The sequence below is a fragment of the Dromiciops gliroides genome, chromosome 1 (assembly GCF_019393635.1).
Source record: "Dromiciops gliroides isolate mDroGli1 chromosome 1, mDroGli1.pri, whole genome shotgun sequence".
Taxonomy (NCBI): Eukaryota; Metazoa; Chordata; class Mammalia; order Microbiotheria; family Microbiotheriidae; genus Dromiciops; species Dromiciops gliroides.
Genome location: NC_057861.1, coordinates 600033361 through 600059157, shown reverse-complemented (window position 1 = coordinate 600059157; position 25797 = coordinate 600033361). Strand labels below are relative to the sequence as shown.

At 47.8% G+C, this 25797-nt stretch overlaps 3 protein-coding genes across 4 annotated transcripts in view; 1 reads left to right on the top strand and 2 right to left on the bottom strand.

Annotated features, from left to right (window-relative positions):
• Positions 1-893, bottom strand: part of FAM166B (family with sequence similarity 166 member B) — a 31655-nt gene extending 30762 nt beyond the window's left edge. For both annotated transcript variants that reach the window (XM_043979415.1, XM_043979412.1), the window contains exon 1: positions 613-893. In XM_043979415.1, the coding sequence (XP_043835350.1) occupies positions 613-725 (113 nt within the window). In that variant the 5' untranslated portion in view covers positions 726-893. The remainder of the gene's footprint in view (positions 1-612) is intronic.
• Positions 894-3283: 2390 nt separating this feature from the next.
• On the top strand, positions 3284-10131 carry TESK1 (testis associated actin remodelling kinase 1). Its single transcript, XM_043978667.1, has 10 exons — positions 3284-4054; positions 4292-4413; positions 4506-4554; positions 4915-5061; positions 5265-5347; positions 5643-5733; positions 6920-7003; positions 7161-7250; positions 7476-7593; positions 8828-10131. The coding sequence occupies exons 1-10, from the start codon at positions 3284-3286 to the stop codon at positions 9751-9753; spliced, it is 2481 nt and encodes an 826-aa protein (XP_043834602.1). The 3' UTR covers positions 9754-10131.
• CD72 (CD72 molecule) lies at positions 10111-21156 on the bottom strand. Its single transcript, XM_043978669.1, has 10 exons — positions 21042-21156; positions 19997-20104; positions 19646-19720; positions 18903-18992; positions 16488-16838; positions 12431-12606; positions 11800-11876; positions 11455-11538; positions 10880-11017; positions 10111-10417 (listed from the first exon to the last, which is right to left on the bottom strand). Exons 1-9 carry the CDS (start codon positions 21121-21123, stop codon positions 10885-10887), a joined length of 1176 nt encoding a protein of 391 aa, XP_043834604.1. The 5' UTR covers positions 21124-21156; the 3' UTR covers positions 10111-10417; positions 10880-10884.
• Positions 21157-25797: the final 4641 nt, after the last annotated feature.

Here is a 25797-nt window from a genome sequence, read left to right as displayed (position 1 = left end):
GTCTTTGTCTCTCAGTTTCTCCTGTGTTTCTCTCAGTCTCTCCTGGGTCTCTGTCTCTCTTTCTTAGTCTTTCCTGTGTTTCTCTCCCCTCGGTCTCTGTCTCTTCCGTATGTCTGTCTCTCTCTGGTCTCTGTCTCTTCCGTATGTCTGTCTCTCTCTGGTCTCTGTCTCTCCCGTGTCCCCGTCTGCCTCTCTCTCTATCCCGTGTTTGTCTCTCCCGTGTCCCCGTCTGCCTCTCTCTCTATCCCGTGTCTGTCTCTCCCGTGTCCCTGTCTGCCTCTCTCTCTATCCCATGTCTCTGTCTCTCTCGTGCGTCTGTCTCTCCAGTCTCTATCTCTACCGTATCGCTGTCTCTGTGTCTCTCCTGTCTTTGTCTGTTTCTCTCTCCCGTGTGTCTGTCTCTGTCTCTCTCGGGTCTCTGTCTTTCTGTCTCCCCTCCTCCCCCCGCCCCCCCCCCCCAGTCTTCGGTCTCTCTTCCTGCGTCCTCCCCGCCCCTCCAGCTTTAGCTCTCGCCTGCCGAGTGTCTACGGTTGGGCGGGAACGGACTGGAAGCAGCAGGTGGCGCGAGGGCGGAGGTGGACCCTGAGCTTTAGTGTACGACGACAAGCTTACCCAGCAGCCGGTGACGTCGCCGATTTCCTTTCCACAATTGGCTGCCCCTTCTCTGACCCTGAGGAGAGGAGAGTCGATCCAGGCTGAACTGGATCAAGTTTATCCTGCGACATTTAAGGCGAAGGCGCCCCTGAGAGCTGAGCCTGGCACCAGGCAATATGGGGAGGGGTAACACAGAAAAATATAGATTATCAGCCAGGCTCCTGGAAGCCTGCTCTGATGGGGAAGACAACCACCTGCCACCTACAGCTCTCCGAGTGGGAGAGGTCACAGTGAGGGGAGCGGTCATCTTTAGGGAAGGGTAACAAACGAAGGGGAGGAGTCGCGAAGGGAGTGAAACAACTGGGTGGAGCACAGTAGGGGAGGGTTCATATTAAGGTAGTCACCCAGAGAGCGGGTCACGTTAAGGGAGGCCTATTAAGGAGCGGGGCTTAGCACTGAAAAAGAGAATTCACACATTAGGCGGAAAGGAAGTGTCTGGAGGATGAGGGAAAGGGAGAGGGATAAGGAGAAGGAATAGGGTGGGTCGAAGCAGGAAACAAGGCTTTGACTCCAGAAGGTTCAAGGCCATTCTGCATCTCCCAAGTATGAGTTGGTACCTTGGTACCTTGGAGGCTTGGAATACACACAGAGGACCAGGCCAGGTTCAGAATTTAGGGTAAACTGAAGAAGTCTGACCAGTGACAGGACTTGGAAGAGTAGGGAACATGGGATCCAACCAGTGACTAGCCCCAGAGAAAAAGTAAGAAATTTCACGGGAGTTGATTGGGTCAGGACACTAATCTAGTTGGAGGGATCTGCTCCCCTGTCTCCTCTCTTTTATTCATTTCACAATTATTTGTTGAATGTGAAGTCCATCGCTGGCACCCCTTTCCACTTCAGAAGAAAGTGGAAGAGAATAGAGGCTCCCCAGTTAGTGCTTTAAAAAATAGACCTTGGAGGAGCAGCTAGGTGGCGCAGTGGATAGATAAAAAATAGACCTTGGAGGAGCAGCTAGGTGGCGCAGTGGATAGAGCACCGGCCCTGGATTCAGGAGTACCTGAGTTCAAATGCGGCCTCAGACACTTGACACTTACTAGCTGTGTGACCCTGGGCAAGTCACTTAACCCCCATTGCCCCGCCAAAAAAAAAAATAGACCTTAATTTCCAATTATGCCTATCAAAGGAAGTGGGCCTCCTTTCCCATCACCCCTATACCAGGGTAGGTGGAAGCTTAGCATGATTTGCATTGTGGTGCGGTGAGCCTGGTCACGTTGGGATTAGGAACCCCCATTTTGAGTCTTGCTTCTATCATTATTCCAGCTGTATGTCCTTAGGCAAGTCATTTTAGCCCCAGTGTGCCAGAGTTTCCACATCCCTAAAATAATGGAACAACCCAGTATGATGAAAGGGGTGAAGAATTAGAAATCATGAGACTGGGTTCTAATTCCACCTCAGACACTTTCCAAGTTTGTGATGTTGGGCAAGTTACTTCATCTTTCAGAGATTCAATATCCTTATCTCTAAAAATGGAAATAATTATACTCGAACTCAGAGTACTGTTGGGGTTATTTGAAGAAAGAACTTTGCAAACAAAGACTATGTCAATGTCAGTTATCTATAAAATGAGAAGGTTGGACTTTGGAACTCTGGCCAATGAAGTGACCAATTAAAACTTCAGTAGGCTGACCATGAAGATGTTTCCCACCTCTTGGCAGAGATTGAATGAGGTAGAATAAAGCATAAGTTCTCAGACATTGATCAATGTGTTGATTTGGTTTGCTTAACTATACTTATTTGTTAGAAGGTGGGGGTGAAGGGGCAGCTAGGTGGTGCAGTGGATAGAGCACCGGCCCTGGAGACAGGAGTACCTGGGTTCAAATCCGGCCTCAGACACTTAACACTTACTAGCTGTGTGACCCTGGGCAAGTCACTTAACCCCCATTGCCACACTTAAAAAAAAAAAAAGAAGGTGGGGGTGATGCAAAAGAAAAAGAAAAGACCATCAACGAAACTTTTTAATTAAGGGATCAGAAGGAAATTCAGAAAAGGACAGAAACAAACAAGGTGATTTTGTTGCTGTCAGGTTAAATTTAACATACACTTAAAAAAACTACACGAGTTCTGTTTCATATACAAGTCTCTTCTGTTTGTATATTGACTAGTTTATCGTTATTAGTTCATAAAGTTCATAATATAAAGAAAAATTTTAAAGTAAAGAGTTGAATTGGATGATACCTAACGAGACTTCTAACTCTAAATCTAGGATAATATGAAACCCTGGCTTCCTTTTTCCATATTTGAAGAAGGCATTTTGTAAAACTTAAAGCAAGCCATAAAACATTAAATGAGTTATTATTTTGTAAAAAGCAAATAACACTAGCACTATTTACTTCACTGGGCTGCCGTGAGGCTTAAGGCTCTTTGTTTTACACCTTAAGGTACTCACTACCTAAATGAGTTATATTATTATGGGAATAATGCCTACCTCACTAGGGTATTGTGAGATCAAAGGAGTGAAAGCCGCTAGTTCAATTTAAGCCCTCCTAGGATGTGAAGGAAGATTGGCATCTTTTACCCCAGGTCTCTGGTCCAGCAGCGTCAGCCTGGCCCGAACGCCCCATACCCTGGGGCCCAGGGCCAGGGCCAGTGCCAGAAGACGCGAACAAAGAGGATTCCCGCAGCAGCAGGGATGGAGGTTAGACCTAGGGAGGAGGCAGGGAAGGAGGCTCAAGGGCGGGATGCTCCAGGCTGGAAGGAGTTAAGCGGAGGCCGGGCCCCGCCCCCCGCAGGCCGCAGCGCCCGAGCCCAGCCGGAGCCGGAGCCCGAGCCGGAGCCCGAGCCGGAGGAAGGGGAAGACGGCGGCGGCGGCCTCGGAGCCTGCCACCCCCCGGGGGAGCGAGCCCGCCCGCCCGTCCGGCGCCTGGGGACTGTCGGGCCGGCCCGAGCCCGAGGCCCTAGCCTCGGAGCCGAGCGGAGCGCAGCGGAGGGCTGGGCCGGCCCGGCCCCGGGCTGCCAACTCCGGGGGCGGACCCGGGATTCCCGGGATCCCCCAGAACCCCCTGATCTCCCGGCCCCAAGCCCCTGCGCCGCCCCGCCTCCCCCGGGCCGGATCCCCCACGCCAGCTACCCCGCGAGCCTCCGGCCTTGTCAAGAGGCCCCTGCCGGGTCCCCGGGGTCCCCGAGATGTGAACCAGGGGCGCGCGGTCCGGCCATGGCCGGAGAGCGGCCCCCGCTAAGCGGGCCGGGGCCGGGGCCGGGACCAGGGCCGGGGCCAGGGCCGGGACCGGGGCCAGGAGAAGGGCCCGGGGAGGCCGGGGGGGAGGGGCCCCCGGCGCCTGGGGGCGGGGGCCGCCCCTCCTCCTACAGAGCGCTCCGCAGCGCTGTGTCCAGCCTAGCCCGGGTGGACGACTTCCACTGCGCCGAGAAGATCGGGGCCGGCTTCTTCTCCGACGTGTACAAGGTGCGGCCTGGGGCAGGGGACCAAGGGACCCAAGGCGGGTGGGCAGGTGAAGAAGAAAATGCGCGCGGGGGGGCAGGGGGAGTCTGCAGCTGCAGTCAGGGGGATAAAAGAGGGTGGAGTGGGAATGGGGGTGTGGGGGGATGGACCAACGAAAGACAATGTTTGGGATGTGAGTGGGGAGCTGCTGAGCCCCAGGACTCAAATGTCCTTGCCCCTACACACCCACATCACCCCCAGGTCCGCCACCGACAGTCTGGACAGATCCTCGTGCTGAAAATGAACCGGCTTCCCAGTAACCGGGGCAACACACTTCGAGAGGTGCAACTTATGAATCGACTTCGGCACCCTAACATCCTGCGGTGAGGGCAGAGAGCTGGATTCCAGAAGGTAGGACCAGGACTGGGCTGAGAAGGTCTCTTCTAACCCTACTCTCTTTCCTGTCTTTCCCCAGGTTCATGGGGGTCTGTGTGCATCAGGGGCAATTGCATGCCCTAACTGAGGTGAGGAGGGATCTGGGTAGTCTGGGACCCAGGGGCAGTAGGGGAGGGGACTGTCAAAGGAAGGGGGGGAAGAGCTGTTAGTAGAAACATGCAAAGAAAACTGAGCCCTGTAGTGTAAGGGGAACTGGCCAAAAAGTGATGGAGCGGGGGAGATAAGTATCAGCATTCATATGACCCCTTGGCTGTACTGCTTTCTTTTAACTCTCTTACAAAAGCTCTTGCCTAGGCAAGAATTGCCTAGCAATTGTCCTGCAGAATTCCCGATATCCCCCAGTATAGGATTGGAGAGAGAATTGGAGCACAGTCCAGTGGCTCGCTCCTCTGACCTCTTCGTGCCCCCACAACCCCTGTGTCCTACAGTACATTAATGGGGGAACCCTGGAGCAGCTCCTCAGCTCCCCTGAGCTTCTGACCTGGCCAGTCAGGCTCCGCCTGGCCCTGGACATCGCAAGGGGCCTCCGCTACCTACACGCCAAGGGTGTTTTCCATCGGGACCTCACCTCCAAGGTAGGCCCTTTGGTTTTGAGATAAAAGTGAATAGACACAGGGGATGTGGCAGAATTGGAAGGTGTTGGAGTTGGGGGAAATTGATGAACATGGACACGGGTTTAGGAGGCGTGGGGGTGGGGGGGTTGTTGGAAAGGTAATGGATGCATGATGGAGATAATAGGGGTGTTGGTGATGTGTATATATGTGTATATGTATGTCAGAACTGCCTAGTACGGCGGGAAGAGGACGGCCTTACAGCTGTGGTGGGTGACTTTGGGCTGGCAGAAAAGATCCCTGTGTACAGGTAGGGTGACGAATCCTATCCCCTCTTGCTAGCACCATGCCAAAGCCCATCCTTACTCCCAAAAGTTTATGTGTGTATGTTATATATATCCTACCTCATATGCCAAATGCCTCCTACTAAAATACCTGCCTCCACAGAACACCCTAATGTATCTATGGCCCTCCAAGACTATTTCCCTGAGGGTCAGTCTGGATTTTGGGGTGACTCATGGTACCCCTTTTTTGATGGGAAAGAGCCACTCAAAAGGAAGGCTGTGGAGTGAGTCAAGTCTCATATGGCCCTGCTTCACTTGCAGGGAGGGGGCAAGGAAGGAACCATTGGCTGTGGTTGGCTCTCCGTACTGGATGGCACCTGAGGTACTTCGAGGAGAATTATATGATGAGAAGGTGAGACCCCCCAGAAACACCTCCCCCCTTGTTCTTCAAGATCACTCAGGATCTCCCTGAGGTGCACTTTGTGTCCTATCTTCCAACCAGGAGTCTGCCTTTGGGGTGGTCCTGTGTGTAAGTCAAGCTTGTCTCTTAGTCTAAACTTTGTATCTTCTCTACCAAGCTAGTACAATGCACTGTATGCAAAAGGTACTTTGTAATTGAATGAATTAATGAATGAGAAACCCCTCAGCACCACCTCTAGACTCTCCAAAGATCCTTCAGATTGATTTTCTAGCTACTACCTAAAGTTTTACTTTTCAGAGACTACTCCAGAAGTCTCTAATGACCCCACAATCTCTCAGAGTCATCCCAGACACCTTAGAGACCTCTAAGGCCCCCATATAATTTCTTCCTCTCCCCTAGTATAGAATTTCTGATCTCAGCGATTATGATATTAGAGCCCCAAGATTTCCCTGGCCCCATCAGACAGACATATCTGCCATACATGCCCTGGCCAAAATCTACATTCTTTTTTTTTATAATAAAAGTATTTTATTATTTTATAGTTACATGTAGAGATTGTTTTCAACATTTGTTTTTATAAAATTTCTAGTCTCAAATTTTTCTCTCTCCCTCCCTCCTCCCCAAGACAGCAAGCAATCTGATATAGGTTATATATGTACAATCACATTAAACATATTTCTGCATTAGTCATGCTGTGAAAGAAGAAGCAGAGCAAAAGGGAAAAACCTCAAAAAGGAAAACCAAAAAAAGTAGAAACAGTATGGTTCAATCTGCATCCAGGTTCCACAGTTCTTTTTTTCTGGATTTGGAGAGCATTTTCCATCAGGAGTCCTTTGGGACTATCTTGGACCATTGTGTTGCTGAGAAGAGCCAAGTCTATTCGAGTTGATCGTCACACAATGTCATTGATACTGTGTACAATGTTCCCCTGGTTCTGCTCACTTCACTCAGCATCAGTTCATGCAAGTCCTTCCAGGCAAAACCTACATTCTTGAGCCTTTGATCTTCTGCCTTGGAGCAAGAGCCCCAGGTATCCCAGGGATAAGACTAGAAGACCAGGAGTTCCCACAAGTTTCTGCCGCTGACCCCCCTCCCCCATACTCCTGGCAGAGGAAAAGGGAGTTGTTGATCCCATTCTGTGTTTCTCTCTCTCCAATTCACCTCCCCCACACCCCAGGCGGATGTCTTTGCTTTTGGGATTGTCCTGTGTGAACTCATTGCCAGAGTCCCTGCAGACCCTGACTACTTGCCCCGAACTGAGGTGAGCACTATTGGGTGAGGAGAGGGTGAGGAACAACTTATCTTTTCCTTTTACCGAGAGAGGGGACTCTGAATGAAAGAGGGATTAGCACCAAGGGTTTGGTTGAGGGAGGGTTGAGAGGCTGATGGAGAGGGGCCTGTTCCTCCTCTTCTCTCAGGATTTTGGTCTGGATGTTGCTGCTTTCCGTGCCCTGGTTGGGGAGGACTGCCCCCCACCCTTCCTGCTCCTGGCCATTCACTGCTGTAGCGTAAGAGCCTCTACTTTTCCCATCAACCCCCTGAACCCCATATTTCCTCTCCAAACACTCATAATCACTGACCCTTCAGCTTCACAAAAAGTGCCATATTGTTCCTTACTTTAACCAGGTTAGTGCCAGGACCTACTGGCACTAACCTCTCAGAGGTTGCTGGGCTTGGGGGTCTCATTGGGAAGAAGCCCTTGATGAGAACCTCAAACTCTGTCTCCTCTACAGATGGAACCTCGTTCCCGAGCCCCCTTCAGCGAGATCACACAGCATCTGGAGCACATCCTGGAGCAGTTACCTGGGCCCCAGAGTCTGGCTAAGTCGGTCCCCTCTGCCCCAACCCAGGGTATGGGAGAATCAGGGTGATACATTGGGTCACAGGAGTTGGGATGGAAGAAGATGTAAAAAGGCCTGGACCATCAGGCATCATAATGGGCAAAGAGGAATTCTGAATCCTTTCCAACTAAAACAACAAGCACCTATCATGTGCAAAGGCAGGAGGGATACATGTTACAGATAGTCAATGAAAATCTATACAAAGTAAACAAAGTAACAAGTCAGAGAGCAGAGGGCAGTAAAGCTTCACTTCTCTCCTCTCCTTAATTGTCTGGGAGAATCTGACTTTGCTTTTCTGATATTCCATCTGTTGTGGGAGTAGTGCACGATGAACTCAAGATAAAGAATAAGACACAGATTTTCATAGAGGGCCAACATGGAGGGAGAGGGGGTGTTTCAGTGTGTATATTTGTTACAAGGACTTTTTCTTCTTCTTTCTCCCCTAATTGGGAGATTGGGAGTAGGAAGGAGAGGAGGGAGGGATAGGGATAGAGTAGCAAAAAAAAAAAAGAAAGAAAGTCAATGAAACATTTTTTAAAATGTTCAGAACAGAAAGGCTAGAAAGAATCACAGGACAGCTTAGAAAGTTATTTGTTGAATTTATCATTTATTTTTTAAAAGCAAGCTTTACATAACAGAACCAACAGTTTCATATGCAACCCTCTTTTCTGTTCTGCTATGTATACAGAAATGCCCATTTTATTTGTTGTTTGTCAAATTCAGAATTTTTTAAAGAGAGAAATGGGGTAGGGTAATGTAGTGTAGTGTAGGACCTGGGTTCAGCTCTCAGTTCTGCTTGGGAAAGTCAATGTAACCTCTGTGGGCCTGAGCTTCTTTAACTACAAAACGAGGAGAATTGGACTTAGAGGGAAGATGACTTATAAACTTCCTCTCAATTCTAGATCTATGATCCTACTCTGAAAGTCATTCAGCTTGGGTAGGTAGTCACTGGGGTACATGGGAAAACACATGAGACCTTTCTGCTTGCTACTTCCACAATCTATTCTCTTTGACAATATAGGGAGTATTTTTCAGGTTCTTTAGAGCTAGGGATTATGAGTAATGAGAGGAGAAGAAGGTGAGGAGAATTACTCTACAAAGGATAGTTCCTGGGCCCCTGTATTGATCACAAGGAGGTTTGTCAAGGACTTGTGAGAGAGGCCCAGGGAAGGGTCTGGGAAGTCTTTGGAAAAGGATGTAGCTTAGGGGCTTGAAACATTAACCCCCACTTTCTCTGTCCACAGCATCGGCCCCAAGAGATGGCCCATCTACTGCTCCCTCTCAGCACTTGCCACTGCCCCCTGATCCCCGGCTTGCTCGCAGCCACTCTGACTTATTCCTTCCACCATCCCCAGGGCTGCTTCCTTGCTGGGGAGATCCCCAGACCCGAGTCAACCCCTTCTCACAGAGGGAAGACCTTTGGGGTGGCAAGATCAAGCTCTTGGACACGCCCAGCAGAAGGGCCATCCCCCTGTTGCCACTGCCCACTGCCACCCCAACTCCTGTGACCACACCTGAGCCTCTGGTTCAACTACCTTACCCCCGCCCCCTCCCAGGAACCCCTGCCCGAAGATGCCGCTCCCTACCCTCCTCTCCAGAGCTGCCTCGCCGGATGGAAACTGCTCTGCCTGGGCCTGGCCCACCTCCTGTGGGCCCCGTCTCTGAGGATAGGATGGACTGTGGGGGCAGCAGTCCTGAAACAGAGCCCCCAGGGCCTAGGCCCTACCCGTTCCCTGCTGCAGTCAACGATAATTTCATCAGCACCTGTTCCTCAGCCTCGCAGCTCTGGTCCTCCAGGGCAGGACCCTCCACTGGACTCCTAATCAACAACAATCCTTCCCCTGTGGTAGTGAGCTCCCCCCCAGGCTGGGGTGGCCAACCCTGGGGCAGAGCTCATCGCAGCTTGCCCCAGGCCACAGCCCTGGAACGGACTGAGCCTCCTACCCTTCCTCCCACTGTGGCCCCCAGGGAACCTGAGGAGGGGCTTCCCTGCCCTGGCTGTTGCCTTGGCCCCTTCAGCTTCAGTTTCCTGTCTGTGTGCCCCCGACCTACACCTGCTGTAGCCCGCTACCGCAACCTAAACTGTGAGGCCGGCAGCCTCCTCTGCCACCGAGGGCACCATGCCAAGCCTCCCACGCCTGGCCTACAGCTGCCTGGAGCCCGCTCCTAGCAACAGGGAGTGGGGGAGATCTTGTCCCTTGTGCCCTGAACTTTGGTCAGCAGAAGACTGATCCCCTGAATATAGCAGTTAGATCCTGGGCAATGCCAGCCTCAGCAATCCACTCCCTGCCTAGGTTCAAAAGACTGGAGTCTGCTGTTGGGCAGCAGTGGCTGGGACAGAACTGATAGCCACTGGACACCCTCCCCAAACCAACTTGGACTCAAAGGCTAGAGCACTCCTTAGCCAAACCCCAGGACCCTCCAGGGTCCAACACAGCATAACTGACATGGACACATATGGTGTGGTTGACACACAAGACTAACACACAAATTATTTAAAAGTATTTCAATAAAACTGCCTGGCTGGCTCCGGGCCGCCCGCACCCAATCTGCCCATGTATCCTCTTCCCCTTCTCAGCCACTCTTCTAGAGAAAATCCCTCTCATGGAGGCCCAAGAGTGGACCAGGGGCCTCAGTGAAGATGCTAGAATCCGAATGCCCCTACTTGAGACTGATCCCCCTCTCCCCAGGAGAGGTCCAGTCTCTCTCGAACAAGACTTGAAGTAGAGGATGGGATCAGATGTGAATACTGGCTAGAGAAGTGTTTGTTCAGTCCTTAATCTAGGAATAGGCCTAGAGGACTTGAGGAGATGATGAATCCTGAAGCTTTGGGCCTGGAATAGGGACAGGGAGTAGAGAGAGAGAGAGGGAGATTTCAGTGTCAAGACCTGAAAGAGTAGATCTGCAGTGAGACTCCGCCCCATTGCCCCTCCAACCCCCACAATTTACTGAGCTTGGGAAATATAATTCAGCCCTTTCCCCTCTCTCAAGGTCTACCAAAGAACTCCACTGGGCTCTGGTTGACCATCCCAAAGACTTTCTATAGTTCTGCACTTGGACCTTCACTCCCCCCAGACCCCAGAAATACAGAGTATGAATTTGCCCCTTGCATATACTTGCTTGCCCATTTCTCCCAACCCTCCCTGGAAGCTGGTGAACTTTGGTAGTCCTAAGTCCACTCTAAATTCTAGACCCATCCTCTGAGGGGAGAGAGGGTGATCTGAGAAGCAGAGAGGGTAGGCTACCATATAACTACAACTACCTAGTTACTCTATGGAGCTGCTCCCTACACTTACCCAGCTCAGTGCAAGAAGAGGTCCTCCATCTCACCAGGATATTTGATGGCTTCTTTCTCACAAATGAAGGGCAAACTCTCATTACAGTTTTCATAATACTGGTAGTAATAGAGATATTTCCAACACCTATGTGTATTTCTGGGGAGCAAGGAAGTGGAGCTGAGTCAAGCTCTGGCCACTCTCCACCCCAAATTCCCTTTTCCCACCCTCTGTTAGTGACTCAAAACTTCCCCTGCCCCATAGAAGTCTGAAATCACTGTCCCTGATTAATCCTTCTATGTATCCAACCCCCTCCCCCAACAATAGTCCAAGCCCAGGTCAAATCTTTGAAAGGGAGATGGGGGAGGGAGAGGGGTTTCAGGAGGGATACAGAAACAGGATAAAGGGGCTGGGTCAGGTCTATAAAGCCACAGGGTCTACAGGGGTTTTAGGGCCAACAGGGCCCTAAATACTGGTACCACAATGAGGGAGCTGGGAGAGGCAATGGACAATGGAATGAGCTATTCCAAACCAAGGGTCCGGGAATAGGGAATGACCATTCCCTGGCCCTGGTTTCGGGATCTTGGAGTACCCACCTCTCAAGTTGGGGCCCCTGAAATTCCCACTCTGCTTTCTCACTGGTGGGGTTCAGCGCTGCCCATGCTCCCCTCAGAGCTGACCTGAGGAGATCCTGTGGTCACTGACACTCCAGGGGCATTTTGGTCAGACACACTATAAGTTAGGATGCTTGGGTCCTTTTTCGTCCTGCTTAGGGCTTTATGAGCCAGGTCACTACACTTAGTCATTCAGCTTCCTCCCACTCTTAAAAGGGCTATGGCAGAAGTCACACCCAGCCCTGGTGTATGATATTGAAGGAAAGGAGTTGCATAGAGGGGAGAACTGTTAGGGAGTCATGTTTACTATGTCTATAAGAAACTTACTGATTTCGATCTGTCATCCTCTGGATCCAGAAATTATCATGTAAAATTTCTCTGTTAAGTATCTGCTTTAGGGATTCCTGGTATTAAAAACAGACTAGGTTGTGTGGAGGAAGTCCAGAAGAAAAGACAAAGTTTGTGAGAGAATGAAGACACCTTGGGGAGGCCTATGAGTTAAGGGAACTGTGTCTTCATGTTACCAGCACAAAAAGTGGACCCCACCATCTGTGGCTGAGATCTACCTGCCACCTCACCCCCTCCCAATGGTTCATCCCAAACACAGCCTTGAAAACCTTGGGCGAGCCCTAGGACAGACTCTGCTTCTAGGTAGGGAAGGACCCTCACTAGCCCTGGGGCTAAGAAGGTGAGCCAGTTCGTTAGGTTTGCTCTCACTCTACAGAATGAGGTTCCATGACCCTAGCTCACAAGATTGAGAGGGGATGGGGGGAAGAGGAACACCATGAATCCTATGACAGCCAAGGACCCCTATTGCTACTGCCAGTCACCCCAAAGAGGTCATGGAGCTGGCCGGAGAACTGAGACAGTCACATGTTCCATTGTGCCAGCACTCCTCAGTCTGCTAGGGGGTCAGAGAACCCATGTGAGGCCTAGAACGAATGAAATTCTTCCTTACTTTCTCTTCCCATGTATCCAAAACAAGCAGCCGTGAGGACAGAGATTGACAAAATGAGTTACTCTGGCTCCAATTCTTCTTGCGGCTTGAGATGTACAGGCATTTGTTCTTAAATAGTGTCCACCCAAAAGGACAGCAATATTCTGAGAAATGATGAGAAAATTTCCACTTCTGGCCTAGGAAGGAGATCACAGCACTGGTTTAGGTTGGAAGTGGCTCCTTAGTATTCTATGACTGAGGCATCTACGCAACTCCATGGATAGACCTCTGTACCAGGAGTCAGGAAAACCTGAGTTCAAATCTGACCTCAGACATGTACTAGCTGTGTGACCCTGGGCAAGTCACTTAACCTCCATTTCCTCAATTGTAAATGAGGATCATGATAGCACCTACCTCCAAGAGAGCAGGATCAAATGAAATATTTGTAAAGCACTTAGCCCAGTGCCTAGCACATAGTAGGTGTTTAATAAATGCCTTTTCCCTTCCTCCTTTCTTTTCTTCCACCCTCCCCATTCAATCCCACCCCTTGGTTCTTTTCTATGACTGATTAGGCAGCATAGGTGGTAGTAACATGACCCTGTAAGGGGCTAAAATTCTAGCTACTATACTGCCTAAAATATTTAATGAGTGGTCACCAATAAATTATAAGCTTTAGCAAGAGTTAGACTTTTAAGCATTTATAAAGGAGAATAAGAATTTTGTAAAGAGAAAGAAAAAGGCCTAGATTCCTCTATCTATTAAAGGAAGAGAGCATTCCTAGCTCCGCTCTCCACCAGAGTCCACAGGAAAGAGTGAGCCAGCGCGCCAGCCTCCCCCTTCTTCCTCCCACAAGCAAACATCACTTCCTGACGCCAAAGAAAGCCACATGGTCCTGCCCTCAGAGGCCCTCTCCTCATGTTGGAGCTTTCCTACAGTAAGTCTCCAGCAGGTGGCGTCATTCCAGTCATGACAGCCCTCAGGGTTACAACTTAGCTTCTCAAACTAATAGTCCATATGACCCACTATTTTCCTTCCTCTCCCCTTCTCTCTGGCTGTCATCTTTATCTGAATAAGTATATACTTTTCCTTTTTTCTTTTTTTTTTTTTAAGTATATACAGTATAGGGGGCAGCTAGGTGGAGCAGTGGATAAAGCACTGGCCTTGGATTCAGGAGTACCTGAGTTCAAATCCAGCCTCAGACACTTGACACTTACTAGCTGTGTGACCCTGGGCAAGTCACTTAACCCTCATTGCCCCGCAAAAAAAAAAAAAAAAAGTATATACAGAAGACATTCACAAGTTCCACCCAAACTGAGTCTCACAAAAGTCTTATGAACATTACAAATATTATCTCATTTGATCCTCAAAGCAACCCTGAGGGGTAGGTGCTATTATTATCTCCATAGTTGAGTAAACCGAGGCTCAAAGAGGTTATGTGACTTGCCCAGGGTCACACAGCTAATAAGTGTCTGAGGCTACATTTGAATTCAGGTCTTTCTGACTCCAGGTATAGTGCTCTAACCACTATACCACCTAGCAACCTGTAATAGCATGCTGGACTTTGAGCCAGGAAGACCTGAGTTCATACTAGGCCTCAGGCACTAGGTGTGTGACCTTGGGTAAGTCACTTAACTTCTCTGAGCCTCAGTTTCTCCAACTATAAAATGGGGATAATAATTCTTCGGATGAGGAAACAAGATGAGTATCCTTATCCAGTAAAAGGGAGATGATAATAGCACCTACCCTGTGGGACTTTTGAGAGATGATATCTTAAAAAGTGGTTTGCAGGGGCAGCTAGATGGCGCAGTGGATAGAGCACCAGCCCTGGATTCAGGAGGACCTGAGTTCAAATCCAGCCTCAGACACTTAACACTTACTAGCTATGTGACCCTGGGCAAGTCACTTAACCCCAATTGCCTCACAAAAAAAAAAAAAAAAGTGGTTTGCAGGGGCAGCTGGATGGCACAGTGGATAGAGCACCAGCCCTGGAGTCAGGAGTACCTGAGTTCAGATCCAGCCTCAGACAGTTAACACTTACTGGCCATGTGACCCTAGTGTAACAATTGGAATGATGCCACCTGCTGGAGACTTACTGTAGAAAAGTTCCACCATGAAAGGAAGGTCTTTGAGGGCAAGACCACACGTCTTTTCTTTGGCATCAGGAAGTGACATTTGCTGGTGGGAGGTGGAAGGGGGAGCCGGGTGCTCTGTCTCTTGCTTTTTCCTAAGGACTCTGGTGGAGAGCGGAGCTAGAAATGTGCTCTCCCTTTAATAGATAGATGAATGTAGGCCTTTCTCTCTCTCTTTACCAAATTCTTATTCTCCTTAATAAGTGCTTAAAAGCCTAACTCTTGCTAAAGCTTATAATTTATTGGCGACCACTCATTAGATATTTTAGACAGACTAGCTAGAATTTTAGCCCTTAACACTAGGCAAGTCACTTAACCCCAATTGCCTCACAGAATTTAAAAAAAAAAAGTATAAATCAAAAAAAGTGGTTTTCAAACCTTAAAATGCCATATAAATACTAGTTATTATTGTTACAAAGGCCAAACTCCTTCTCCCAATAATTCACAACCATAACATTGGGGTGATGTCATGACTTGCAGTGAATTGTATTTAAATGAGGCAAAGCTGTGCAAGGTCACCAGCCTCACTCTCTCCTCCAGAGCCATCTGGGTCCAGTGGCAAGATAGATATCAGGACAATTGGAGATGGTCCCAGATGTTTAAGGCAATTGGGGTTGAGTGACTTGCCTATGTTTGGTTGCAGAGCTAGTAAGTGTCTGAAGTCAAATTTGAACTCAGGTCTTCCCAACTTCAGGGCCGGTGCTCTATCCACTGCACTACCTATCTGCCCATAACTCACAGTCATAACCCTAATCCCAACCTACATTTCCAGCCTTTTTTCCCACTGCTCCACTACACTAGGAGGATAGGACCATAGATTTAGAGCTGGAAGGCTCTGTAAGGACCTTCCAATCCATCTCCCTTCATATGATAGGTGTGGAAGCTAAATCCCAGAGTGTCAAAGTTTCACTCAAGGTCACAAAGGTCATGGGTGATAGAGATTTCCTGGGACCCCAACCCAAGTCCCCTCTCTATTGCAACCTCTCACTTCTCATTACCTCAGTGCTACAGCTAACCTCACCAAGCAGGCTTCATGTTATCCAACTGCTATACACCCTGGATGGAAAGCCCTTCCTTTCCTTTCCTTTCTGACTGTCTACATCCTACTCATCCTTCAAGGTCCATCCAGTGAGAGTGGTGAAGACACGGAAAATTCCAGGGAGAGGGAAAAGAAAGAATCATCAAGGCTGAGAGTTTGGTCGATAGCCAAAGGTACTCTCTTCTCCAGGGTTCCCATGGCACCTGTCGGTTCCACCAGTGTGACATTTGTCAACATTCTGCCCTGTACTTAAGTAATCTCCATTCCTAGACTTTAAACTCTCAGAAGGGCTAAGACTGTGTTATGCATCTTTATTCCCCCCTCCTTTCCATGTTCAGCACAGTATCTTGCATATAAGATGCTCAGATATTGAATGAATGGATGTGGGAGGTATCAACAATTATTCTATTTAATTTTTTATTTTTTTAGTGAGACAATGGGGGTTAAGTGACTTGCCCAGGGTCACACAGCTGGTAAGTGTTAAGTGTCTGAGGCTGGATTTGAACTCAGGTCCTCCTGACTCTAGGGCCAGTGCTCTATCCACTGCACCACCTAGCTGCCCCCAACAATTATTCTAAAGTTGAGGTTAAAGACAGTTCTCCTAGGGGCAGCTAGGTGGCATAGTGGATAAAGCACTGGTCTTGGATTCAGGAGGACCTGAGTTCAAATCCAGCCTCAGACACTTGACAATTACTAGATGTGTGACCCAGGGCAAGTCACTTAACCCCAATTGCCACCAAAAAAAGAAAGAAAAAAAAAGTAAAGACAGTTCTCCTAACTTCTAGTCTAACGTTTTTACCACTACACCATGCTTTCTGTCTCCCCACCTGTACTCCACAGTTGTCTTGCTGGTCCTTTCTCAGCCCCACCACCAACCTCCCCTTACCTGTTTCTCCACCATTCCTCAAACCAACTCTTTGGAATGGGCAATTGAGAAAGGATTGGATTTGCTTCAGCCTATCTTGCAAGGTTTTTAGCTTTTCTTCTAGGGTTCTCTTCTCCTCCATATTGTCCTTCAGGCTCAGTTCTGTCTTATTCTGTTCCAACCTGCAGGTCAGCAGGTAGTCCTCAGCAACCTGGTGCTGCTCCTTTTCTACCTTCAGATTCTGCTGGATCTGGGCCAGCTCTTCCCTGGTAGAGTGCAGATCCTTTTCCTTCCTTGACAACTCGACAGCCCCAATTTGGAGCTCCTGCCATAGGCTACCATTGGTGACTTCCAGGACCTGGTTGGTGTTTCTGAGCTGGTGAGATATCTGCATATCTTTTGGGCACAGAAAAGTAGGGATAGTGAGAAAAGCTGAACCCATGGCTTCTCCAGCCTTATAGGTATTTACCATTTTCCTCTACCTGTTTCTTGCCAGTTTCAGAATGGCCTTCTTTCAGCAACTTGTCTCCTCAGAGTTGGGTTACAAAGTTCTTGTGGGCTTAATAATGGAGGTTTAAGGAGATAAAGACTCAAAAAAGAGGTGGATCCAGGAAAGCATAGAGCTATAGGGACCACCACCACAATAAGCATTCATAAGGCACCTGCTGTGTATAGAGCACCATGCTAGGTGCCAGGGAATAGACAAGGTTTAGCCACGGCATGGCCCTTACCTTCATAGATAAATTGCTCATAAATTTATGGAATCATGAAATGGGGCAGGCATACCTGGTTCTTGGGGTACTCACCAGGAAAGACCACGATGACAGTGGGAAATGAAGTTACAATCACACTTTAAGAAAATACAGAAGACATAGGGGCAAAGGGCATAGAAAGTATAGAGACAAGTGGGGGGGGGCGGTGCAGCTAGGTGATGCAGTACATAAAGCACTGACCCTGGAATCAGGAGGACCTGAGTTCAAATCTGGCCTCAAACACTTGACACTTACTAGCTGTGCGACCCTGGGCAAGTCATTTAACCCTTACTTCCCTGCAAAAAAAAAAAAAGAAAAGAAAAGAGACAAGTGGTGAAAGGGAGGGGGAGGAAATAGAGGCAGGTAGCAGGAAGAAGAGGATGGGGAGGGGGAAAAGTCACAGAGTAACTTACATTCGCATGGATTCAAGTCAGGAACACTAGGCAGCATGGACCCAGTGAAGATGGAAAAATGCTTGGGGGTGGAGAGAGGAATTTGAGGTCTCATTTTTATAGGTTTGGGGGGGCAGACCCTTACCTGTTCCACTTTGGGGTTAGCTAATTAACATATACAAATCGCCTCACAGTTGTCAGTAAAACCTTAAAGTTAACATATCCACATCTCAAAATCATCAGCACTGTTGTTCTGCTGGTCTTATTGAGGATGTCTAGAACTTATGTGTGATTTATCTATCACGGAACCCAAAGGCCCTGACATCAAAGCTTAGATGGCTTTTCCTAATTTAGCACAAATGCCCAGCATGTGATTTTTGGTTATCGTATGACACAGTTTGCAAATTATGTTCCTTTAACCTTTGGGCAGTCCGTCTGACTTCTAAGTTTCCCTTTGCAATCTTATTTACTGCTACTACCACTTTATAGTGGGTACTTAGAAGTTTGCTTACTCTTCTGACTAGAAGGAGGGAGGGGTGTGGTCAAGGGTTCCAGAACAAGGTAAAATTTTAACACAGTAGATCTCACAAGTCTAATAACAAGGAACAACATCTGGAGATCTCCCAGAAATGAAGAGTTCATTGAACTAGAGGTAGGTGGTGATTCAGGCAGAGGGATATGTCTCCAGAGAAGTAGACAGGGGCTAGAGATAATGAAATGAGAAGTCTTGCCTCCCTGACCACACCAGTTCCCCTGTCCCCATTCGGGGTGACTATTAAAATAAGTTACAAAGGAGGGAAGTGAATAGAACAATTTAGAACAATAACACTGTAAAAAACAAACAGCTTTGAAATAACTAAGAACTCTGACCAATGCAACAATGATCAGCTCTGATTCCAAAGACTGATGATGAAGAATGCTGCCAAACGGGGCAGCTAGGTGGCACAGGGGATAAAGCACCAGCCTTGGATTCAGGAGTCCCTGAGTTCAAATCTAGCCTCAGACACTTGACACTTACTAGCTGTGTGACCCTGGGCAAGTCACTTAACCCCCATAGCCCTGCAAACAAACAAACAAACAAACAAACAAAGAATGCTGCCAACCTCCAGTAGAGAGGTGATGGACTCATCCTGCAGAATGAGACACACATTTTTGGACATAGCCAACACAGGAATTTGTTTTGCTTGACTATGCCTATATGTTTCACGGTTTGGTTTTGTTTCTATGAAGGCTGGGGGTGGAAAAAAATAATTGCTTGATAATTGAAAAAAAATCTAATGTTTAAGAGATATTCTGCAAGAGGGGACCATACTCACATTGAATACCCAGGCTGACAGTAGTGACCCCCAACAGCAAACAGGTGCCCAGCAGGCTCAGGAAAATGTATGGTGTCCAGGCCACAGGGCCTGAAGAGAGAAAAGTTGGTATAGTAGGCCAGTCTATGTTTGAGAGGGTGTAGGGGTTTATAGGATAGAAAGGGTCAGTTATAAGGAGAGAGACCTTATAGATATAGTAGGGGCATGTGTCAAGACCCTTTATAGGAAGGGGATTGGGTCAAGGCACTGGTATGATGGATATTCTAGGGAGGGAAGGTGTTTAAGGGAAAGAATGAAGGGATCAGGGCAAAGCTAGGGCGGGTGCCTTTCTAAGAGAGGGCCACATGTGGGTGAATGTTTCAGTTTATGCCCCAGGACAACAAGGATCATCTATACTATACATCTATCTCTCTCCCTCTTCATCTCTTCCCACCTAGTACTGGGATCCAAGGGCCCTCTCCTCCATCTTTCCTCCCCTGGACATTGCAGTACCCTATACCCTAGTCCCAGTGGCGGTAGAGTGCAGAGTCTGGAGTATTCGTTTCAACTGTGCACGCCCTAAAGATGGCCCCAGACTAGTATTAACAACATCAGTCCTCAAAATCCTTTCCTGAGGCCCAATGCCCTATGTTTCTAGGCCTCACTGTCCCTTTTTTTTCTGCCCTTTTCTCTTAAAGCTATCCCCTCTTCTTCCCACCCACAGACTCAGACCAGCCTCAAAGTGCCTGGTGATTATTACTTACAGGGAAGAATCCTCCTGCTAATTGGTGATGTCACTGAATAAGGTGCAGTAATTGTCTTTTCTGTCTTCTCCCCTCCTGTGGATAGAAGGGGAAATCCATCTTCAAAGTATCCTCCCATGGCTGCCCCTCTATTTCTGACTCTCCCCTTATCTCTCTGACCACTCTCCTGAGTAGTCCCGTTTCTCCAGGGATACTGCCATCTCCCTTGACCTAATTTCCATCTTCCCCAGGTATACCCAGGATCCTCTCCCCTCTCCCTAAAGTCCCTAGGGACACCCTGTCACTCCTCCTCCACTCTAACCCTACATGTTCTCACTATGCAGTCCCCAAAGAATCTCTTGGAGAGCCTACCTGTTTGTCCCCCAAGGCCAGGCTGAGCTGGGCTGGGGAACACATCCTTGGCTGAAGGCACCTGCACATTTTCATAGGTGAGCTCCCCATCTTCATCCACCTCAGGGTCTGGAGGAGGGGGGAGAGAGATGAGAAGATAGCTAGTTAGGGATGGGGTCAGTGTGTGGGGTTTAGTCATTGGGGAGTGTGGGTCAATAATAATAATGGAGCTCAGGGGCAGCTAGGTGGCGCAGTGGATAGAGGTCCCGGTCCTGGAGTCAGGAGTACCTGAGTTCAAATCCGGCCTCAGACACTTAACACTTACTAGCTGTGGGACCCTGGGCAAGTCACTTAACCCCAATTGCCTCACTAAAAAAAATAAATAAATAAAATAATAATAATAATAATGGAGCCGATAACAAGATATTGGGGGTGGAACCAGTGCAGAAAGCATAACAAATCTTTGGAAAGAGGAGGCAATTGCATAGAGGTGGGAGATGGGTTAGAAAAGTGGGGACAACATATAAGAAAAGTCACTTGGAGTTGAGCCAGTGAGGCATAGAGTCATTGTGGGGAGATCAGTTAATAGCGTGTGGTATCAGCATAGGGGAGTTGGTCACTGGAAAAATTAAATAGTCAGTAGGCATGTTGGAGGGTGGTCATTCATGGATTGATGGGGTCAGTTGGTGGGGGACTGGATAAGTTACCAACTAGGATGGGGTCAGAGGGAGGTATGCTCAGTCAGAAAAGGATGATCAATCAATCTGTAAGCATTTATGGGCTACAAGGAGATAATGGAGAAGGAACTATGTGAAGGAAGATGGAGTCTATGAAAATGGTGTCAGTAGAAGATGATGGACAATAGGGAGACGGTGTAAGTGAAAGGGCAGGGAGTATAGGGAAATGGTGTCAGTGAAGAGAAACTAGCTATAGAAGTATGGGTTCAGAAGAGATGGGGCATAAAAAGAGTTGGCTTCAGAGAGGGGAGAGTCCCAGGAGGATAGAGATCAGAGTAGAGGGCAGTATCAAGGTTGTGTTAGGCTTGAGAAGTTTCAAGGGCTCTTACCCTGCTTCAGCCTAGCTGAGAGGCTCTTCTTCAGAGGGGATTTCACGAAGCGTAGATCCGCATAGGTGATGGACTCAGCCATGGTTCTGAGCTCCTTGTGGTCCCCTCCCTCCAAGTCTATCCCTCCCTCTCTTCCCCCTTTCCCCTTCTTCTCTGTCCCCCTCTCCTTATCTGAACCCCCTTCTTACTTACCCCCTTATGTCTGCTCCCCTTAGTCCTGAGGCTCCCTGCCTACTCCCTACTGAAAGCATGTCACACTGATGATTTTTAGTCACAAAAGAGGAAGATATAAGAAATTACTCCCCCCCCCCCAGCTGGAGTCAGTAAAGCAGAAGGTGGGGTCAGCTCAGAAACAGAAGTAGGATGGCATTTGTGATAGGAAGGTGGGGCACTGGGGAAAGAGAAATTGAAATTCAGGTCAGAGGAGAGAGGCCAGGGGAAAGGGAAACTGAGGCTTGGGAATGGGAGCAAGTTGAATAGGATCATTTCCTCCAGGAAGCCTTCCCTGATTAATTCCATTCTCCCCTACTATGACCACCCACACCCCTGCCCACTAATGCCTTCTACTCTGCAGTCTCTGAGCACTTAGGAATTCTAACCCGTCTCTCCAGTATATTAACAGGTTCGATCTAGAGGGAGTTATAGGGACTGTGTCATCAGACTGGAAGGTTCCCAGGGAAATGTCTTTGTCTCTCCAACCCAATTCCCAAAGAGAGAGACTATTCTTCCCCCACTTAACTCCCTAGGCTGGTGTTATAAGAACAAGATTTTCCCTAACAATGGGAACCATTTCCCCCGTTGTTTGCTATGATCCCTCCCATAGGACTGTGTATACAGAAGGTGCTCAATCAAAGGTGCTGGCTAACTGACTATAATGGCAGTTCTGTGTTTGCCAGCACCCAGCACACCCAGTCCTGGGTCTCTCCCAGGTCAGATTCTCAGGGATGTGGGACTAAAATCCTTCAGACATTTGGTACCTTGTGAGGACTCAGAAGACCAAGGACCAAGCTGTTCCCCCCTTTAGCTGCCACTAGCAATCCTGCTAAGGGTTCTTTCCTTCCCCATCTCCCATTTCAGCCACCCTGGATGGGTATGATCTATTGACAGTCAGCACTGGAATCGAAATTAGAGATCATCTCTAGACCAACACTTTCACTTTGTAGATAATGAATGGGCATCCTCCATTAAAGTGATTGCTCTCGGGGCAGCTAGGTGGCGCAGTGGATAGAACACTGGCCCTGGAATCAGGAGTACCTGAGTTCAAATCCAGCCTCAGACACTTAACACTTACTAGCTGTGTGACCCTGGGCAAGTCACTTAACCCCAATTGCCTCACTAAAGAAAAAAAAAGTGGTTGCTCTGGTCCCTTTGCCTCACTAGCCCCTGTCCAAAAGCAGTACAGGATTCAAGAATTGGCCCCCAAGTGTCCTACTCCGGGCTCTCAAGGCTAATCAATCAATCAATCAGCCAACCATCAAGCATTTATTAAAAGCCTACTAAGTGCCAGGTAATCTTTAGGTAGTGAGAAAATAGAGGAAAAAATTAAGTTCCTGTGCCCTCAAAGAGCCTATATTCTATTGAAGAATAACCCCTGGAGTAGAAGAAATCATTGTGGCAGGCAATACCTAAGAATCAGAGGGGACTGTCAGGGAACCATCATGGGAATGGGCATGGGCAGTGCAGGGGACAAGCGGCCTGAAAACATCCTCAATGGTTTGTTTCTGAGAGTGAGAATATAGTCAGAGACAGTGACACAGAAGTGGGGAAACAATGGGTCAATGATGGGGAAAACCCCACCCCCTTATTGGGTTGTCCCCCACCCCCATCCCCTAAGCTCCACCCCTCATGCAGCTGTGGAGGGGGAGGAGGAAGAGGAAGGAGATCATAATCACATCGGAACATTTTGACAAATGACTGATCATGCATGGGGCTTTGACGGGCTCTGATGAATGCTTCTGAGCATGTGTGTGTGCATGTGCATGGTTATGTGTTAGACTCTGTCCATGTCTAAATATATGTGAAGTAATAAATTTTTCCCCTACATATAAAAAGGCTTTGAATCATTCCACCCTTGGGAGAATGATAAAACTCCAGGGAATGGTAGCCTCCACATGTAACTTGGTGGGGATGGTGGGAGTGGGGCAGGGTTGGAGGGGACATGATGCCCCTATATGGAATAGAGTGAAACATGTATAAGAAGATACTGGTGGGTGGGGGCAGCTAGTTGGCACAGTGGATAAAGTATTGGCCCTGGATTCAGGAGGACCTGAGTTCAAATCTGGCCTCAGACACCTGATACTCATTAGCTGTGTGACCCTGGGCAAGTCACTTAACCCTCATTGCCCTGTAAAAAAAGAAGAAGAAGATACTGGTGTAGGCATGTAAATAGGACAGTAATGAGTGAGAGGCTGATGGGAGTCCCTCCCTCTGTACCTTTTCCTAACCTACCAGTATGCTGCTGAAAGGGGAGGTAGGATAGGGGGACAACAAGTAAACCAACCAAAGGAATCAAGAAGGATTCCTGTGGTCCCCAGGGAAGACCAATCTCTCATCCTGCTCCATCCTAGGATGACTCATATCTGCCCCAAGGAGCTTATCCTCTCTAGTCTAGGATGTGGGTATTAAAATATTCTCTTCTGGTTATTAATCTCTTTCTATTTACACTCCTATAAGTCACTTCAAGCTGGCTAATGGATATGATTGCAGAGTGCCCCCAAAAGATTTGTTACCTGGGGTGGGTTGGGGAGGGGGGGGGGATGCACATTAGAAATCATTGTTTTATTCCCCAATTGAGAAATGGTCAAAGGATATGAACAGGCAGTTTTCTGATGAAGAATCCAAAGCTATCTATTCCCATATGAAAAAATGCTCTAAATCTCTAATGATTAGAGAGATGCAAATTAAAACAACTCTGAGGTACCACCTGACACCTATCAGATTGGCTAAAATGACAAAAAAAGAAGATAATAAATGTTGGAGAAGCTGTGGGAAAATTGGAACACTAATTCATTGTTGGTGGAGCTGTGAACTGATCCAACCATTCTGGAGAGCAATTTGGAATTATGCCCAAAGGGCGATAAAGCTGTGCATACCCTTTGATCCAGCAATACCACTTTTGGGTCTTTTTCCCAAAGAGATCATGGAAGGGGGAAAGGGACCCACATGTACAAAAATATTTATAGTTGCTCTTGAGAAACCTGGAGGGTCTTACGTGAGCTGATGATGAGTGAGATGAGCAGAACCAGAAGAACATTGTACACAGTATCATCAACATTGAGTGTTGACCTACTGTGATGGACTATATTCTTCTCACCAATGCAATGGTACAGAAGAGTTCCAGGGAACTCATGATAGAAGAGGATCTCCAAATCCAAGAAAAAAAAAAAAGAACTGTGGAGTATAGATGCTGATTGAACCATACTATTTCTTTTGTTTTGGGTGCTGTTGTTTTTTTTTCTATTTTGAGGTTTTGCATTACTGCTCTGATTTTTTTCTCTTATAACAGGATTAATGCAGAAATAGGATTAATGTTATTATGTGAATATATGTGTGTGTATATATATATGTATATGTATATAGATATAACCTATATCAGATTACCTGCTGTCTAGGGGAGGGGGGAGGGAGGGGAGGGAGGGAGAAAAATCTGAAATTGTAAAGCTTGTATAAACAAAGGTTGAGAACTATCTTTACATGTAACGGAAAAAATAAAATACCTTGTATGTAATAAAAAAAAATCATTGTTTTGCTACCTCTCCATCAACTTTTCACTAGAAGCTGGATGTATGTCCCACTTTTGTCAAACTAACTGGTTTCCCCAACTTCTTTTTTTGCAGGGCAATGAGGGTCAAGTGACTTGCCCAGTGTCTGAGGCCAGAATTGAATTCAGGTACTCCTGAATCCAGGGCCAGTGCTTTATCCACTGCACCACCTAGCTGCACCCCACCCCCAACTTCTATTTGTATTGCTTGCATAGATATGCAACAAGGGTTAATGGCTATATAGTTTCTTTTATAATAAAGGGGAACTATACAATAATGAGGAACAAAAGGGGAAAAGGGACACTGTTTATTGGTTCCCTTAGTGGTCCCTGGTGGGAAGGAGAGAGAGGTAGACCTTAGAAGAGTTGCTCAGTTAGAAAAGTAGCATGTTTCCCCAACTCAGGCAGGGGAGAAAATATCCCTGGGGGTTACTAAGGTTATTTCACACAATCATTGTCCTTATCAGGGCCACAAACACCCTCAGCAGCTGCAATTCAGTGGCTTGTCATTGTCCCTGTAAAGGGAAGAACTGGGGGGGAGAGGCTGTCTTTAGAGGACTCAAAGAATTATCATGTATTCTGTTTGGTTCTTCATGGGTAAAGGTTGCAAAAGAGCAAATCTAGGCTTGAAGGGGGAAAAAAAACCTTCCCAACAGCTAAAACTATCCCCCCCAAAAAATCTCCAGAAGTGGAATGGGCTACCTAGGAAGGCAATGGTTTAACCTTCACTAGAGGTCTTCAAGCAAAGACTAGAGGACCACTTGTACAGTACTTTGTAAAGGGGATTTTGTTCAGGGATGTGTTGGAGTGGATGACACTGGCAGTCCCTTCCAAGTCAGGTTAATTCAACAAGTTTTCATTAAACTGCTACTATGTGACACTGGTGCTAAGCACTGGTTATACAAGTAGAAGCCAAAGAGAAAGACAATCCATGCCTAGGAGAAGCTTACATTTTGATAGGGAAAAGACAACACATAAATAAAAGCTGAAAAATGG